General features: G+C 38.3%; 1 protein-coding gene across 4 annotated transcripts in view; it reads left to right on the top strand.

Moving 5' to 3' along the window:
• LOC137133269 (ephrin type-A receptor 6-like) overlaps nucleotides 1-17259 on the top strand; it is a 151844-nt gene that overhangs the window by 120278 nt on the left and 14307 nt on the right. For all 4 annotated transcript variants that reach the window (XM_067516726.1, XM_067516724.1, XM_067516725.1 and 1 more), the window contains 4 exons: nucleotides 1995-2119; nucleotides 3065-3227; nucleotides 6155-6263; nucleotides 16514-16584. In XM_067516726.1, the coding sequence (XP_067372827.1) occupies nucleotides 1995-2119; nucleotides 3065-3227; nucleotides 6155-6263; nucleotides 16514-16584 (468 nt within the window). The remainder of the gene's footprint in view (nucleotides 1-1994; nucleotides 2120-3064; nucleotides 3228-6154; nucleotides 6264-16513; nucleotides 16585-17259) is intronic.

Below are 17259 nucleotides of genomic sequence, written 5' to 3' on the forward strand. Positions count from 1 at the left end.
CTTCTGTGTGTGTTTGTGTGACATTCTGTGTGCACGTACAAACACACATGCTGTCAAGCGTCAGATTTACCCTAAAAAAAACATTCACATTTACAGGTTTTTGGTCATAAACTACTGGATATTAAAGGAACGACACATTCATTTTAACCACATTAGCAATGCATTACAAATTAACTCCAGTATAATCAATACTCATCAACAACACTAATAACCTACAATAAAAACAGCACAGTTGGGGGCAAGTACACAAATGGTTTACTGATCTAGAGCAAAATGGATTCAGTAAGATAATTTCATTATTTTCTCAACCTGCAATCATCTAAACCATTTATTGTATGTGTACTTTTAGAGGTAAATACACGTTTTGTATCACACATTAAAGAAATGTCACATATATGTTCTTATAACACGAGTGAAAACTTCTATATAACCGTCATGTTCATAACTTACACATTTGCTGTGTGAAATGCAAGCATAATTGTTTTTCATTGATGAGCATTGTTTGACCTGAAGTCATTTTTGTTTATTAAAATAAAAGTTCACATTTAACTAAATGCATATTATTGCATATTATTGCTATATTGTTGTTATTTCAGACTATTTCTGGCTGATTAAATTCAAGTTTACCATAGCATTTTACTTTGAAACTTTATGCAGAACCACATCAAGCACACACTTGAATAAATGTATTTGCAGTATGTAGAATTAAGCCGTCCCTGTTTAGCTCCAGAACTGATTTATTCAGCTAGTCTTCTAAAAGCAGCTACATTCATGTAGAATCAAATTACTATCGTAAATGTATTTGGAAAAATTTGTATTTGTAAAAGTATTTGGGCAGCATGGTGGCCCGCTACTATGTGGAACTGGCATGCTCTAACTATGTCTGTGAGGGTTTTCTCTGAGTAATTTCCTCCTGAATGTACCCTGTGCCCTGTGGTGTACCACATTGTTTGACCAGTGACAGCACGGGATCATCTCCAGCACCCTGTGACCCTTAACTGGATAAGTGGTTTAGATCATGATGGATTAGACATTGTAGCTTCTAATTCAATACAATGAAAACACCACCTTAAAACAGCAAAAAAGGTAACAGATGGTAACGAAGAATGTTTTTTCATCAACATAATATTTAATGCACATTCAGCTAGGAAAAATGTTCCCTCATCATCAGAAATCAGAAACAGTCAAGGAGAGTATAAAAAGAAAAATTATCGCAGTGCAAAATTTTGCATCCCACCTTGATAAACACCTTAATTAACTTTATTATGTAAAACCAGGTGTCTGATCTTTATTTAAAAAAAACTAAAGCTTGATGTGGCACCAGGTGTGTGAAAATGAGCTTCTACTTTAAATGCTCCAAAGTCTGCCTCCAGTGGTGTGCTGAGAGCAACAAAAACAATGGGATCAGAACATCATAAGACACACTTAGACTTAGACCAAGAAAAATAACTGAAACTTGCTCCAGATATTTGACAATCCAAAACAACCCTGACAAAATCCCACGACGCAATTGGAATAAAAGTCAAACATGGTCTTCACAAATCGGGGTTGTTTAGGAGAAAAGCAGGCAGGAAGCCATTGCTTATTTCTAGACATACATGGCAGCACACTTGGACTATGCTAAAGAGCATGTGCATAAGATTATTACATTATTTTGATATAATTTTCTTTTTATTTATTACTTGATTTTGTTACTGAAGGAACATAAAAAAATGAGTGTAGTATTACTCTTAGTATCATTTCAAAGTAAGTCTTACCCTCAACAATACATTTGCAAAAAATGTAAAAATATATGTCTCGCTTAGTTATTATATGTTACTGCATGTGTAGAAAAGTGTTGGGAGCACTTTCCCAAATGATTGCAGGTCTCTTTACCGTTACATTTCAAGTCTAAAACCAATTTGTTACTCAAACCAGTTTAATTACTTACTCAGCGAGATGGCCGAAGTCACCATCACACACTGAAGCTTTTGTATGTTGTCCGTTTGAATCAGGTCCATCTCTGGTTGGGGCACTGAAGAAGGACTGGGCCTCTCCCAACAGCATTGCTCTCTCCTGGCAGCAACCAGAACAATCAACTCTGCCCATCCTCGACTATGAGATCAAATATTATGAAAAGGTGCAGTAACCTCTGGTCAATCCAAGTATATTCTAAAATCCATATGTTACTGACCGAACTACAATCCGTAACATTTCAGCTATTAGGAGCAATGAATTCATGTAGGATTTTGAGAACCAATCAAGTAAATCTGGGCTTGGACTAAAGATTTGCAAAGCTTTAACTAACTTAAAACCTTGCCACATTCACATACAGTAAAATGCTGTTGACCTGGGATTATAGTCTGATACCATGTCACCTATTATGTTGCCAAAATAAAGGGAATTCATGTCTCAAAAGTCAGCTTATGTTTTTCAGCACAACATTGGTGCAAGTTGTTTGTGCAGTCAAATAAGCCATGTGAAGGTTTCAAATATGAGGATTTCACCTCTTCAGTTTGATTTGGTTTCTCAGCCCTTTAGCATTAGTAATAGTAGTATGACAGTTAGTTGAGTTCAGTAACATCCAGCCGCATCAGCTAATTATTTCTTATCAGCCAAAAGAAAGATCCAGACCATTCTTGCCTAGAGAAAGCTTTTTTCCTCAAATTTAAGGGTCCCAATGTAGAAATACAATCTGAAGTACCCATTATATGATTATAAAATACTCCATATGCTTCCAGGGAGAGATAACAAGACTTTGTCTTAGGTAGTTTGTTTGTAATCTCACTGTATATAATTACATGCAACATTATTTTAAAGTCAATATGTATGCACAAGGGCTTCTATACTGTAGCTGAGATGCCCCTCATTAGTGTAATGTGGGCAGAATGTAGTTCTAATCACTGGCTGTGCAATCAGCATCTGCCATAGTGAACACACATACAGTATTGTGAGAGTAAATTGAAGGAAACATGCAATGCACCTCAAATAGGTCAATCTAAGATGTCAGTGAGTAAATCTATTTCTGTTAAGCCCCGTTCTGCATGCTCAGGTTGTTTTGATGATCCTCCACTCTCCCCCACAGGAACATGAGCAGCTGAGCTACTCGTCCACTCGCACCAGGGCTCCAAGTGTGATCATCTCAGGTTTAAAACCAGCGACTTGGTACGTCTTCAGTGTACGCACGCGCACACCAGCTGGATACAGCTCCTACTCCCCTAAATATGAATACGAAACGACAGGAGACTGTAAGTACCTTAGGCCATCGCCAGCATTTCAGTTGACGTTGTATGTGGTGGGGGAAAGATCTCTCGTTGTTTGAATGTATTTATGCACACAAACTGACAAAATGAGGAAAAAAACCCATGCAAGCAATAAAATTGGTTCGTGGTGAATGTCAAGATAAGCACTTGGGTTGTGTTGGAAAGGAAATGAGTGGGCAGTTTTTTGACATGACAATAACATTTTGCCATTTAAGCTGAGAGAGTGGCTGAAAAAGTTTCAGCTTTAACGTTTGCATCAGATATAATGAATTTTACAAACACCTAAAAAAATGTTGTTTAATGTTTATGGGTGTATATGGCTCATCTTCCTGTCAAAGTTGGAAGACGTTAGCTCCAGGCATCCATTCAGGGTCAGATGGAGTTCACGCAGCCTGGAGCAGCTCTCAGGGAAGCCTGCAACAGTGACAGAGCAGCCAAGAATAAACCTGGATATGAGCCCAAAAACAGCAGCAACAGTAAACAGATGTGACTCTTCAACACTCAACTTTCATGTCTCAGTCCTGGCTCCCTCAGAATATTTATTAGTTATTCACGTTTGATTGAAACTCCATGATTTCTTTCAACAATTACAAGAACTGTATGTGTCAGAATCACAATTTCCTGTTTTCAGCTTACTGCAGCACACACATTTGTGATGACACTTTTTTTAGCCAAATTATACTCCTTTTTATTTCTGAATCTGCTACTTCTTTTTTTTTTGTACTTGGTGTGTAAGATGTAAAAGTTAATTTGGGAGCTGGTACTGTAAATTAACTAGCCTGGTAACGCAGGCAGAAGAGTAGATTGATTTTATTAGTGCAAATATGTGCAATACGATTGTAAACAAGTCAACCAGGATGAGTGGCTACCAAAATAACATTATAAAAGGAAATGACCAAATCGCATTAGCTTAGTTTAAAGAATTTCTTTAGTAGCTTTTCTATAGCTCACCTACTTGCATGTGTGATGTTGAGCAATAGAAAAGCTACTAATGAAAGTCTGTAAGCTAAGCTAAGGCTACTTAGTCGTTTCCTTTTATAATGTCATTTTGGTAGTTAATTTGTATTTTAGGTAAATATATATATATATATATATATATATATATATATATATATATATATATATATATATATATATATATATATATATATATATATATATATATATATATATATATGTCCATTTTTTATCAAACACATATTGAAAGTTGTGATGGTAATTAATAAATGGAAATCTAGTATATATTTCATGATATTAATGTACTGCACATCAAATATTTCAGTTCAGTTAATGCAAATTGTGCCATTTTCAAAGCAGGTTAATGTTTTCAGGTTTATGAAACAATAATACATATTAGAAACCCTAGAATATCTGATTTGATTGTTAATTGATTTATTAAAATGCACCATGACTTCTTGTTCATTACCTGCAGCAAGGGCTCCCATTAAACTAGGGCACTTGGCCTCCCTGTAGTATGAATTTAATGCAGGTTCTTTAACAACCCTTAAAACCCTGAAAGCTCATGGCAACAGAATAATGGAATACAATCAACAAAGCAGTCTGACAATTTAGCCTTGATGTTTGGGCGTATTTTGAATCAACGTTTTTAGTGTGTATGAGTAGTAGCTTTATTGCAAGTCTACTCATAAAATACAAAGGTCCAGCTGCCCTTTTATGTCAGGTCAGGTATTGTTGAGGGGTGATTTGGCTTCACAGTGGCTCTCCCCCTTCCAAAGCTGCAGAGCTTTGCTTTATCTGCGGATCAGACGGTGCTTGGCCAAGCCTTTGTACTGTCTGGCCTTTTATCTAGAAGTGAAAGCAGATTTGGCCCCTGTCGCTCTCTCTCCCGCTACATCAGTCTGTCTGTCCACCTGTCAGTCACTGTCTCATATGCTCAGTTTTCCATCCGTCTGTGTATCTGTCTGTCACTTCCACCTCGCTCTTTCTCTCCTGTTTGTTTTTATCTCTTCTGTCATCTGCTTCCTCATCCTTGCATTCTTCATTCTGTCCTCTGCAGCCTTCACTCTCTCACTCCACACACAAACACACACACCTCATTAGTACAGCATCAGTGCAACACAGCTGCTTAGTCTTAGTTTGTCTGTCTGTGTGTGTGTGTGTGTGTGTGTGTGTGTGTGTGTGTGTGTATGTGTAAAGTTGACAGCCCAGGAATTTTGAGAATTGTCTTGTGTGGTCCGGCCACTTTCGCTCTCCCTCCCTCTGAGTGGTCTATAATTACTTTTATCCAGTCAAACACACACACTCACATTCTTTACACACGTGCTCTTGACTTCACGCTCTCACACCCCCATATACTCTACAGTATGAACCCACATATCCCTGACTCACTGGGCTCGCGAGGACACACTATGATCTTCAATTCGTAATCATTAAGCGTGAAATATTATAGAAATAAGTTTGGTAATAGCAATCATCTTTCAATTATCTGGGATTCGTTAGCCTTGTGACAAGACACAGAAATGGGAAAATCATGAATATCAAATGGGAGCAATTTAACCAAATGATCATGGACTAAATCACAATTTCATGAGTGAATAATATTAATTAAACAGTAGCAGGCACATGAATCATTTTGGTAAGAAAGCTAACAGAGGGTTTTTTGCATGACAAAGAACTGATCAAATATCTGTCTGTCAAGAGCGTGTACATGGTTTATGGTTTATGTAGTATATGATGAATAGGAATATTTAAGAAGATGGTGATGAAAATCCTTCTGTTCTTTCTTCTCACTTTATCCTGCTTCCACCCTCTTTTCCCCATGTTTTCTACACTTTTGTACTTTTATCCTTCCTTGCTCTTATATTAAATGTTCATACTTACTCTGTGCTTTTCTCATTGTGTTTCTGTTCTTCCCATTCCCAACATCCCCACCCATTCTCCACCTCCTTCAGCATCAGACATGGCCTCTGATCAGGGCCAGGTGTTGGTCATCGTCACAGCGGCGGTCGGTGGCTTTACGCTCCTCGTCATCCTTACCCTCTTCCTCCTCATCACTGGAAGGTAAGATGATTCACCTCCTTTAGTTTGCATTTGTCCGCAGTATGCTAATTGTTACATTTGAAAATATTTACTTTCTTACTAATATATTTAACTGAAATCTGAGTAGCAGCCCTTGTTTTTAGCTTCTGTTACATTGTACAAAGAACATCAATTTGCTTTCTCAAAGATAGCTATGGGCTGTCAGTTGAGTTTTCCATTGTTGTTCCCTGATGATGTACATGGTGCTGATGCTTCTACATATACTGTACTGAATACTGGCAGCTTTATTGCAAAAGTATTGATGCTATAGCCTTAAAATATGTACACAGGTCTAACCCGAGTTAGTTTTACTAACTTCAAATGACTTTGTTGTGCTTTCTTATTTATGGTGTAGAGTTGTAATAATCAAATATCTGTATGCACGCCCATTTGTGTTGTTCTGGAGGACATTACCAAATAACAGTGGTATTTTTCATTTAATTTGGAGGACTCCTTGGCCCCTCCTCTACCATAGTAGATTCCCTTGGGTATTTTTATTTAGATGGCTTAGACCTCCTCTTAGGGCTGCAAGGGGGTAACTCTTTGATTGACTTCTTTTTCTCTCACTCTTTGAGTTTTGTTGCATCCATCCAGGCAGAGCAGTTTAAAAGTCTTCAAGGAGTTTTCTTAACCTGAGGTCATTCCTGCATTAGCTCTCAGCCACCTTTAACCAGGCAAGCAGTCTAATCAGCCAGAATAAGTCACACCTATGGATGTGCAGAGACTTAATTGGCCTGAATGTCCCTAAGATGTCACTGCTAGTCATTGAAAAACTCGTTTTGTGTTAACAAGACCAATTTAGACTACAGTATAAATGGAATGAGATTTCAGCTTCATCATGAACATTTTACTTTCTCGTCTGATTTTACTTTTATAAACTTAAAAAACAAAGAAGTTGTTACTTGCTGCTTCTGTGTCTGTGGTTATATCAAATCATCTGCTTTGAAACAGGGTCTGTTTGGTTGGTACTTCATGTTCCTTTTTGCACATACCATATAAGCTTCTTATGTCTTGGCTTGCAGTTTTGTATGTGCTTCCTCTGGTACATTTGGCAAAACACACAGACAAAACACAGAATAAAAGTAAAATCAAGACAAGGAAAGTGCATCTGGCATAGGGTTGCACATGTGGTGTTACATTTAGAAATATATTTGCACTTAATTATATATTTTTCCATCACAGAAGATGTAGTGATTTTGGTCCATGTAGCAAAGTGGTATACAAATACACAGACCATTTGATAAGTGGTAGACACACAACTCCCTACTGTCAGATTTATTGTGTGACTCCACAGAGACAACAAATTAATCTGTATGTGAGAAATGGTGAATTTGGAAAATAAATAAGTTGTCATTTCACCATGATAATGCAGAATGAAAAATAAATGGAAGTTCGCACAAAGGAAGTAATGTTCAACCGCACAAATCCATGTTACTGTTACACATAATTCTCTTCCCTTTTAAAATGTTTTTTTCCACAGTGATTGAAAGCAGCCATGTTTTAATTTAGGGACTAAGTATTTATAGCAGCCCATCAATACTTATCAAGAAAATAACGCAAATGTATATGTTACATCAAGGAAATGAAACAGCAACTCTGAAGCATCACCAAGAAAACAATATGAAAATTCATCCATCGATGAAAGATGAAGATGTAAAGACGAAGATGTTGTGACTATTGTATCCAGTATTAAAATAAACTGAATACAGCCAGTTCAGATAAGTCACACCTGCTGCTTCAGGTGTTTCACTTTTGCTGCTTTTAAAACACAACATTTTGAAAATAGAATTTCATAAAATGTTTCCTATCAACTCTACATATCTTCAAGGTCATTTTAAAACTTCCATTTAAGAAACAATTTGTGATTTGGGCAATAAACATAAGTAGGAAAGACTGCACAGACAAAAGGTGGAGACATAAGCAAAACATGTGATATTGCGAAGCTCAAGTCTGGACAGCAAAATCAACATCCAATGTCTTATTCATCAGTTTGTAATTTATTTTCAGCTAAAACCTGTAAGACTGGCAATGTTAAAATGATTAGAAATCAGCAGTCATCTTTATTCGAAGCAGGATTTTTATTTATTTATATTATCAAAGATTATAGAAAATGCTGTGATAAGCCTCCAACACCAAACAACCGAATTAGTTGTGCTCTGGTAAATAGAAATACTACATCACAAACACAACAACAATATTTATGTGAAATGTTACTCAAACTTGTCTCCTGGCTGACATGCTGGTTACAAAACCGAGCTCTGCTTAAAAAGCCTAAAGACCCAAACTGGTCCTTTGACTTAAACTGGCTAATTAGACTTCTGCTCAGGTAGAACGTAACTGTGAGAATAAGTGAAAATCATAAACTGTATGTGAACATTCACCCAACAGCACTTTGTCTGAAAATGTAATGTTTAATGTGAGGAATTGACACATCAGAATGAAGCGGCTTGTTCAATAAGACAAGACACCTAGAAATAAAACAGTCAATGAAAGAGAGAAATTAATGGACAAAAAACAAAAGCATTAAATTAATTCATCAAAGCGAACTCTAAAACCTGGAGAACACAGACTACTGCATTAAAAAAATAAAAGGACAGAGACATAGTGGTACCTTCTGAGCATTTGCTTTTCCTGGGAAATCATTATTAGAAGCAGGAAACAAGTCCTCCAACCTTAATGCCTTTAGAGGTTGTTTGTCCCTACTCTCTCATACAATCCACTGAGGTGTTTGTTGAAAAAGTACTCTCACACAGGGAGGCAGGCATCTCTTAAAATTGGAGTGCCAACAATGGTGGCTGTGTAACACTGTCTTTTGTCCTAAACAGTCAAGCACACTGGATTGAAAGACATCATGGTTGTGTTTCGGCAATAAATAAACATGGTTAGGCTTAGTTAAAAACATTAAGGTTGTGCCTAAATTCACAGCTCAAACTCTGTGTCTCATTTGGGAAAGTCCTCTGCTTTGAGCACCCATTCATCCAGCCCAGCCTTCTCCCTACAAAAAGTTCACCTGATGTCAAGGTGCATGGACGAGGAATGTACAACGTTCTGACTGACTGATAAAAGCATTATTCCAAATGTTTGTTAATGATTGTCTGTCTTTCATCTTGAATATGTTTTCTTTCTTACACCCAGTTCTATTTTAACATCCTTTACTAAGTATTTCTAACAGAACCTGCAGAAGGCCACAAACCAAAATGTTTGGTTGGTTCGTAGCTCTGGTGATAAAGTTGTTTGACATTTGGAAAACGTCGCTGGAAGTGTGTTCTTACATGCTCAGTTGTGACACAACAAGGTCCGTGGTTCGACTCCTGGTCCCTCCTGGCTACATGTCTATGTCTCTTTGGTCAAGACACTGAACCCCAATTTGCTCCCATTGACTCATGGGAGCACCTTGCATGTGTGTGAGTAGGTGTGTATAGGCACACCATTTAAGAGGATGCCATGGCAGTGAGGCACCACACACAAAACCAGGACCCTGAAGCTCACAAGCTCACCTAAATTAAAGGAGGCTATTTTTAATGGTATCAATTACTCTTGTGCTTTTTATGCTATGCAAAAATGCCTCTGTGAAAAAAGTCTATCAATTCTACGTGTAACAGTCAGTGGCTTGTAGGTGTGAGGAAAATTATCCCCAAACTTGTTCATGTCAAATTTTGGCGACCTGACACACAAATGGGTGCTATTGGCCAACTGGAAATCATTTTGACAGTGCTGACCTTTTGAGGGAGAGTTCAAAAATGAGCAAACTCTTTTAATGGCTTTGCACCTATTGAGCGTTCAGCGTAGAATGAGAATGATCCAGTCCCAGATGTTGATTGCGTAAGGCAAACACAGCACAGCACAGTTTGCCCCAACGTTTTCAGGAGCCAGCAGAAAAATAAACTCTTGTTTGTTTGTCTCAGAGTAACTGTGCTGGTTCTCAGAGAAATTCCAAAATTGATCAATAAATTTCAGACATATAAGATCTGCTTTATAGCAGGCCAGGTGCTACAACTTTGTTTCTGGCATGATTCTAATGTCAAAGGAATTTTACGTCAATCACATCTACAAAGAGACTGAGAGCAGAAGACCTAAAACAGGGATTTGCAGCGTTCTTATTTTTATGATGTTATCTCAGCATGTGTAGGTGGGTCTGTGTTCCTACTTTATTTTGTAAAACCTCACACACACACACAGGTGCAAGAGCTGAAGCGAGCCCTTTTAGCTTTTTGCATTCTAGCACAAGAAGGACCTTTTTTACCTGAATGCAGCTAAAAGCAGTCACACTAGCAGTTTGAGTGTTTTTTGACTTCATCACAATCTGTCACATCTGTGATCCCTCTGCCCTGTGTAGGAGGGACTTTTACTCTCTTTTGGTTTTAAAAAAGCTCCAAATGTACTTGAGCTGCATGAGAAAGATGAGAGCTTTCAGACAGGCAGCTCTCACCGATGGAAGGCTGTACAGCACTAGTGATGATATAAGAGGACCTGCTCTACGAGGAGTTTGAACACCTGGCTGCCCTAAAAACTCCTGGAATTTACGTCTATGTTTGCATCTGCTCATGCTAAATTTGACGAGTGGGAGATTCTACAAGAGCGAAGCTGTCACGATCTGACAGATGTGGCCTAGCTGAAGACTTTTACTGTATGTGTGTTCTTTATTGTTGAATTGTCTGTCAATCCCTGCAGCTCTTTTTTATTATTGTCCTATATTTTCTTTAATCCCTCCTTTCTTCTGTGCCCTCTGTGGCATCTGCAGCTGAGAGCTGTGTCACGGTGAGGTGACCACGAGATGTTAGGGCAAGAGAGCAGTGGTTTGAATTACACTGACGTTTTGATTAGAGCTCTAGGTAATGTTGTTTCACTGAAGTGTGTACGTGCATGTGAATATGTACTGAAACAATGCTCAGCAGCCCAGCGAGTGGTGGAAGAAGCCAAGGTCTTTGTGTGTGATAGCTGTTGTTGTCTGCGCTTGTGTGTGTGGCCTCTTTTCAAAGCCAGTGAGACAGAGGGATAGGTGGATAAAGGGGATCAGAGGACAGGACTGGAAAAGACTGATAAAGGCACATGCCAGATATTTTTTAATGAACAGCTTGACCCCATCAGCAGAGGTCAAGAGCAGCTTTCCAAATCCCCCTTTCCTCGTCTCAGCTACTGTTACCAGCTATGTTATCTGCTCTGTCTATCAATGTCTGGGATCCCACAGACCTCACTTAGCCGAAGCCCAGCCTGGCAAACTGCAGCTGGTAGCCCTCTGACATCTGCTCTAATCTGGCAACCCAGATTATGTTAAGTCGTCAAAGAGAAGGAGGCTCACATGTGATCACATGAACACACACAAACACACGCATACATAGACTCATGCAAGTATAAGTATTTGCACATACACTTTTTCCACTAGTGCAGTGCTGGCATTCTCAGGACCTGCTCAGTCTGGAATATATCTGGCCATAAAGTACTTTTCTGTTCATTAGAATAGTGACTAAGGCAGCAGCCATGCCACAAATCACAGTTTATGTAGATGCGGATCAAATTACACAAATTAAAAATTGTATTGATATAAACGTGGTCAATGGTCTGTGTTTGTAAGCACGTCAGGTGTTTGGATTCACGTCCATCGCATGACATTATCAGGGAGTTGTTGGATCAGCCCCAAATCCATTCTGCAGCATGACAGAGTCATAAACAAAATATCTTCAGACATGACAACAAGTACTACAACAGACGTTATGGACCCAACAGAGCCCTGATCTCAATATCATGGATTCAGTCTGGGATTACATACAGAGACAGAAGACACTGAGACAGTCTACTGTAAACCCACAGAAGAGCGTCTCTCCAAGATACTTGGAACAACCTACCTTTGTAGCTACAAGCATACTGAGGAGAACTGCTCCCGCTTTAGGTAAATATTGAATATGATGATGATTTTCCTATTATATGAAGTTATATGAAAGAGTCCTAACCCAACTAACTAGAAGAAACCAAGACTGCTTTTGCTGTTAGTGCAGCAACTTCAGTTTAAAATGAACGTTTCCGTTCAGTTTAAATGCTGAAAACAGCACTTACTGTATCAGCCAACCTGTTCTGTATAAATAAAGAAATGAATAGGCAGCAGATCCTAACTGGAAGGGGTTTAGTAAATTACACAAACTAATTTGTGTCTGGTGGGGATTATTTTAGGAAGGAAGCCTCCTGGGAATATGTTAATACTTTGAATTAGTTAAAACATAACTAAATATCTCTACTACATACAGACATCACACAGGGGGAAACTAAGACTCTAGTCCCCTCAAAATACAGTAAGAGATGTGTAAGTGTTTAAATATTTGATACTTCCTCAGGATATCTCTATTATTATTCATAACCATTACTTATAGTACCTATTACATATTACACAGGCTGCAGGCTGTCACTCCTCACTGGTGAACTGGTAATAAAGCTTCACATCTGTCACAAAAATGAGAATCAAATTGTGATGTCTGACAGTTTCCCACTTTTTTTTTTTCATGCTCCACTCTCTGTGCATGCACACATTAAAGGAAAGCCTGAAATCCCAAGCATGTTTTCTTTTTTTTGTTTTTGTTTTGATCATTTCCCCCATTTATTAGGTTGCATTCTTTAGTAGGAAAACTGAGAAACACAAAGCACAGTGCTAACTTGGAGGCTAAGTGGAGGCTGTACTGATGTGGAAGTAGTGACATCCCTTTTATGCACCTCCTGCAAAAAACATTTAATTTTTGGAAAATGTCTTTATATATCAACTCTATCTTTAAATTCTTATCAGTTCAATTATTAATTGAAAACAGTGAAAACACCGGGAATCCACTGGTGGTGGGCTACATGAATCAGAAGTGAAATAGATAGTGAATTTAAGTTGTAGTACTGACTTCTTTTTCACACTCATGTCACTATGACGATGTTCTGTGGGACCAAGTCGCAGACCTCTGTCCCTGAGCTCCAACAGCTTTATCTCCAAGAGGAGCACTGGAGGAGAGGCAGTGACATCCAAGGGAGGATTCTCCACTGAAGTGACAGTGTGACTGAGAGAGAACTCTGTTGGGGGTCTGCTTCAAGCCCCTGGGCTCTGCTCGTCTACTGGGCCAACACTCCTTTCACGTCCCCTTTCAGATGCTCTTTAATATGCAGATGTGGTGGCACTTTAACAAGTGTCAGGTTTGAATAGACGCTAGCTTGAATTCTCCATAAAACTCAGTACTGGACTTTGTCACGGTAGGATTTTATAACATTTCGCTCATCCAACATCCAACACAGCCACATTCTGCAGCAGAACGTAGATACTGCTAATGCATCACCTATCAACCCCTTTTCATATGATGCCTCTTAAAATACAATAAATGAGCCACTGTTGTTGGAATATTTTTTTTAAGTCAGATCTGTTTGAAAATTTTTTTTTTATTATTTCTGTACCAACTGTCAACAGCTTTATTATCCCCCAAAGAGCAGTATAAACAGTATGTGAGAAAATAAGTCACAAGCTCAGGTTTTGTCATTTTCAACTGTGCTTGGGTGCTGTGGGACTGTATGAATTCTATATTCTATCTAATAAATGATGAAATATGAGAACATTTATCAGGGATCCACTGCTGAGAAGTGGGAGGAAGCTTCCCTCATGCGCATGGTCATTAATTAAGCCCTCTACACCAAAATAAGTTTTAAAATTCATCCGTGAGCCTGTGTGAGATCTCAGTGCACCTGTCTGGCTTCATATCATTATTTTCCATCTCACTGCTTTCCTCTAGCAACAGTACTTTTACCTCTTGTGGACCAGCTACCAAACATTTTCTGAGCGGTACAGGTGCATTTGTGAACGGTCATGCCAAGTTTAAATCAAGCTGTTACTAAACACCAAACGTTGTGTGAGTGATAAAAGGCCAATGTTGGAATATTATTTCAACATTAGTTCAGTTTCACTTCAAAATTATTCAAATAAAACATTCAATCTCACCAAAACTGACATCTGACACTTCCAATTTTATTGATGCATGTATTATTCAGTCACTAATGTCAGTGAGGATTAGACACTTTGAGAATTCATTGCTTTCAGGGGTTGCAGCTGCATTTTCAAAGGTAACCACAGTGACAGCAGACTGAGATGGATTAGTCGTTGTCTATTTGTGAAAGAACACGCAGATCAGTTCCAAGCCTGAGTTCTGCTTTTTTGTTGTTCATAATGATGCTCTATCATTGCCATAATAATGTTATTTCAGGACTAATAATGACAGACCACAGGTTCAATTCATAATTTTCTTTCTGGTATAATAACAATAATTTGGGGGCGTCGCGTGTTTCTTCGAATTGTTGGAAAAAGAACAGAATGCTAATGGACTAAAATTCAATTTGTAGCAGTAAAATCCCCGACGATGGTTATTTCTACCTGAATCATTCTGAAAGTAGATTGTAGAGTCCTAACATGAGATTTACTGTCATTTTAAATGAGCCTTTCATGCTCATCAGACATCAGTATGTTCGCTTTGATAAACACACTAGTGTTATTTATAATGTGCACTTTTGAAAGTCTGCCCTTAATAGAACAAAACAGAACTCACCAACTATTTGAACTATTTATTTAACCTTTGTTGTGTTTGTAATGTCTTTGTGTTACATATACTGTGCATGGCCATGAATGTGATGCTGGTTCTGGATGTGACTCTGTTGTGCTACTTTGTGTATTTTTTCATTTCTGATTTCAGAGCAGCATCCAAGCATCTATTTGGATAAATTCTTCTGTGGTCTTTTGCAGATGCTGTCATCTAATCTCTCAGCTTTTCAGACTTTCTTGGCAGCAGCTTTTTATCAGTCCTTGGCTGTCTCTTTGTGTCTCGGTGCCCAGATAAACTCGCACTCTCACACACAGAAGGATGAGGGAGTTTTTGCATTAGTGGGTGCAAATACACTTCCCTGCTGTAGTTGTGTGTTGAGATAACAACATTTCATCTAACTCGAGGCCAGATTGTTACTGCCTGCACTTTCTTCAGATGATAAGGTCCAGTGATCAATCAACCTTGTGATATTGTTTTGTTTTATTCTATTCCAGTTATCATTGGTATTAGCTTCTGTCTCATTGCTGTGGTGTTTAATCCTGCTCATGTAGGGCCTTCACCAGGAAACGTAAAAGCTTTGATGAGCTTGTTATATGGGTCTGATTGTACCTTTAATAGACTAATTAGCCTCTGAGATGTTATTGTGCCGCTTTCTCTATCAGCTTGTACCATCGGGTTTATGGTTTGCTCATTACTCTCGATTAATCTCTTTGAAGATTTCTATAGCATCTATATGAACCTTTTTATTGCTGTTACATGGAAAGTTCATGGAATGGTTAATATAAACTCTAGGTGCCGATAGTCAGACTTCACTTTAGCGTGTATTTAGCATGTATTTCACACACAGTTGATCTTTTCCTGGAAAAAACCTAAAGAGGTGTTAATTCCATGTCAGGCTGCTCAGATTTGATGCAGTAAATCACAAAATTAACAGTTATAATACAACCAGTCCACATATGACTGAGTCAATAACTGAACACATGGCTCTCTTTGGTTATTAGTGTAATAATCAGTAATGAGCAGTACTAAACATTCAGGTACATTATTTAAAATGAGGCTTGTTCAGCTATCTGCTGTTGAAGTCCCCTAGAGGCTCCACGATTGTTTGAAGCAGGAACACGGGACCTTTGAGTCATTTACTTCCTGCAAATTAAAATGCTTAATGATATACTAAATCCATAAAACACACATTTGCTTAATTCACAACACAGCTTTTTTCCATCTTACATGGTCTGTTATGGCCACACACAGTGTACGGTGGCAGATGTTTAAATATTCTGCTGTGTAATTGATTATACCAGTTGAGTTCACTGACTTTATGACTCCTTTCTACTTGTGCTACAGAGAAACATTTCAGTGGTTTTATCACAGACATAAAGCAAGACGTAAACATACACATGTTTATGGTCTCCAGCCTGGGGTCCCATTCCCCTTGCTCTCAGTCAGGTCACTTAATAATGATGTCTTTAAAGAAACTGGTAAATAAAGGCCAATTCAATGTGGATAATTCTATTATGCTTGTGTCTTGGTCAGTACTGAACTGTTGATAATGTACTGTATGAAATAGCACATGACATTGCTAATAAAACCAGGCTCCATATTTGGGTCGTGTATTTATTTAACTACTTACCCCTACAGTACACGACACAGTGACAAAAAGTAATGCCGTTATTCTATGTTTTCCAGGTGTCAGTGGTACTTTAAGGCCAAGATGACCTCAGAGGAGAAAAGGAGGACCAATTATCAGAATGGACATGGTAAATCAGATCACTGCACCATTCTTTACTTTGTGTTAGATGCTTTTTTCTCTCGCTGGTTTTGGCATTTTCATAAATTTCACTTTGCAAAAAGGCTGAGTTGTGGATAATCAATTTCCATATTTATGGTAATGACGGCGGGGGAAAGACTGCACTCTCTAATTTTAACAGAGTTTAAAATCTGTTTGGAACATTTAATAATATTCATGTTGAACATTACTTTTGCCAGAACAGCAAACCATTTGGTGAAAAAGTGCCAGGTTGTGTTTTCTCTGATGTGTTTTTGCCAGCAAGAAAGGAAGAGATGAGATAAGAGAGTGTGTGAGCCACTAGCCTTCTGCTCTTCTCTTTGCATTCTGTGTGTACAGCGGCTGTTGTATGGATCATTTGATATGTGTTTCTGTGCCTACGCACATTTGAATTTTGCATAGGGATGATAGACCCAACTGATTTGCTATTGTTACAAGAAAAGAAGAAGAAAAGAATCAGTAAATGCATTATTTGGGAGATGTTTTTCAGAGCATGGCGGAGAAGCCTTTAAGAGCTGTATGACGAGAAATGTAAAAAAAAAAATTAAAAGTGCACAGAAAGACAAAGATCGGGGGGAAGACATGAAAGCATGAGGGACAAAATGAGTATGAGGCCAACCTGGCTGCTAGTGGAACGATAAAGACA

This window comes from Channa argus, chromosome 9 (assembly GCF_033026475.1).
Source record: "Channa argus isolate prfri chromosome 9, Channa argus male v1.0, whole genome shotgun sequence".
In the NCBI taxonomy this organism is placed as follows: domain Eukaryota; kingdom Metazoa; phylum Chordata; class Actinopteri; order Anabantiformes; family Channidae; genus Channa; species Channa argus.